Below are 315 nucleotides of genomic sequence, written 5' to 3'. Positions count from 1 at the left end.
GTAGGGTTTCTGTGGTTTATATTGTTTCTAGGGTTTAGGGTTTAGGGTTTTGGCTCTTGTTTTTAGAGTGTATGGTCTGTGTTTTTAGGGGTATAAACTCTAGGGTTTAGGGTTTAGGGTTTAGGGTTTAGGGTTTAGGGTTTAGGGTTTAGGGTTTGTGCAGGTGGCTGGACGCGTTGTATACAAAAGCCGATGAAATATTTTGTAGGGGTTTGAGGGTAGAGAAGGAGGGCCCCCAGCGGCATAGGGGAACAGAAGCAGCAGCAGCAGCAGCAACTGCTGCTGCTGCTGCTGCTGCTGCAGAAGCAGCTGCTG

At 48.3% G+C, this 315-nt stretch overlaps 1 protein-coding gene across 1 annotated transcript in view; it reads left to right on the top strand.

The window, feature by feature from the left end:
* The window catches only part of EMH_0052730 (uncharacterized protein), a gene marked incomplete at both ends in the record, with an annotated part of 2,131 nt that overhangs the window by 270 nt on the left and 1,546 nt on the right, over positions 1-315 (top strand). The window contains one exon of the mRNA XM_013496908.1: positions 164-315. Within this exon, the coding sequence (XP_013352362.1) occupies positions 164-315 (152 nt within the window). The remainder of the gene's footprint in view (positions 1-163) is intronic.

The sequence above is a fragment of the Eimeria mitis genome, genomic scaffold (genome assembly GCF_000499745.2).
Source record: "Eimeria mitis Houghton genomic scaffold, Emh_scaff2372, whole genome shotgun sequence".
NCBI lineage: Eukaryota > Apicomplexa > Conoidasida > Eucoccidiorida > Eimeriidae > Eimeria > Eimeria mitis.
The sequence above is the reverse complement of the archived record's forward strand: the minus strand, read 5'-3'. Positions and strand labels throughout refer to the sequence as shown.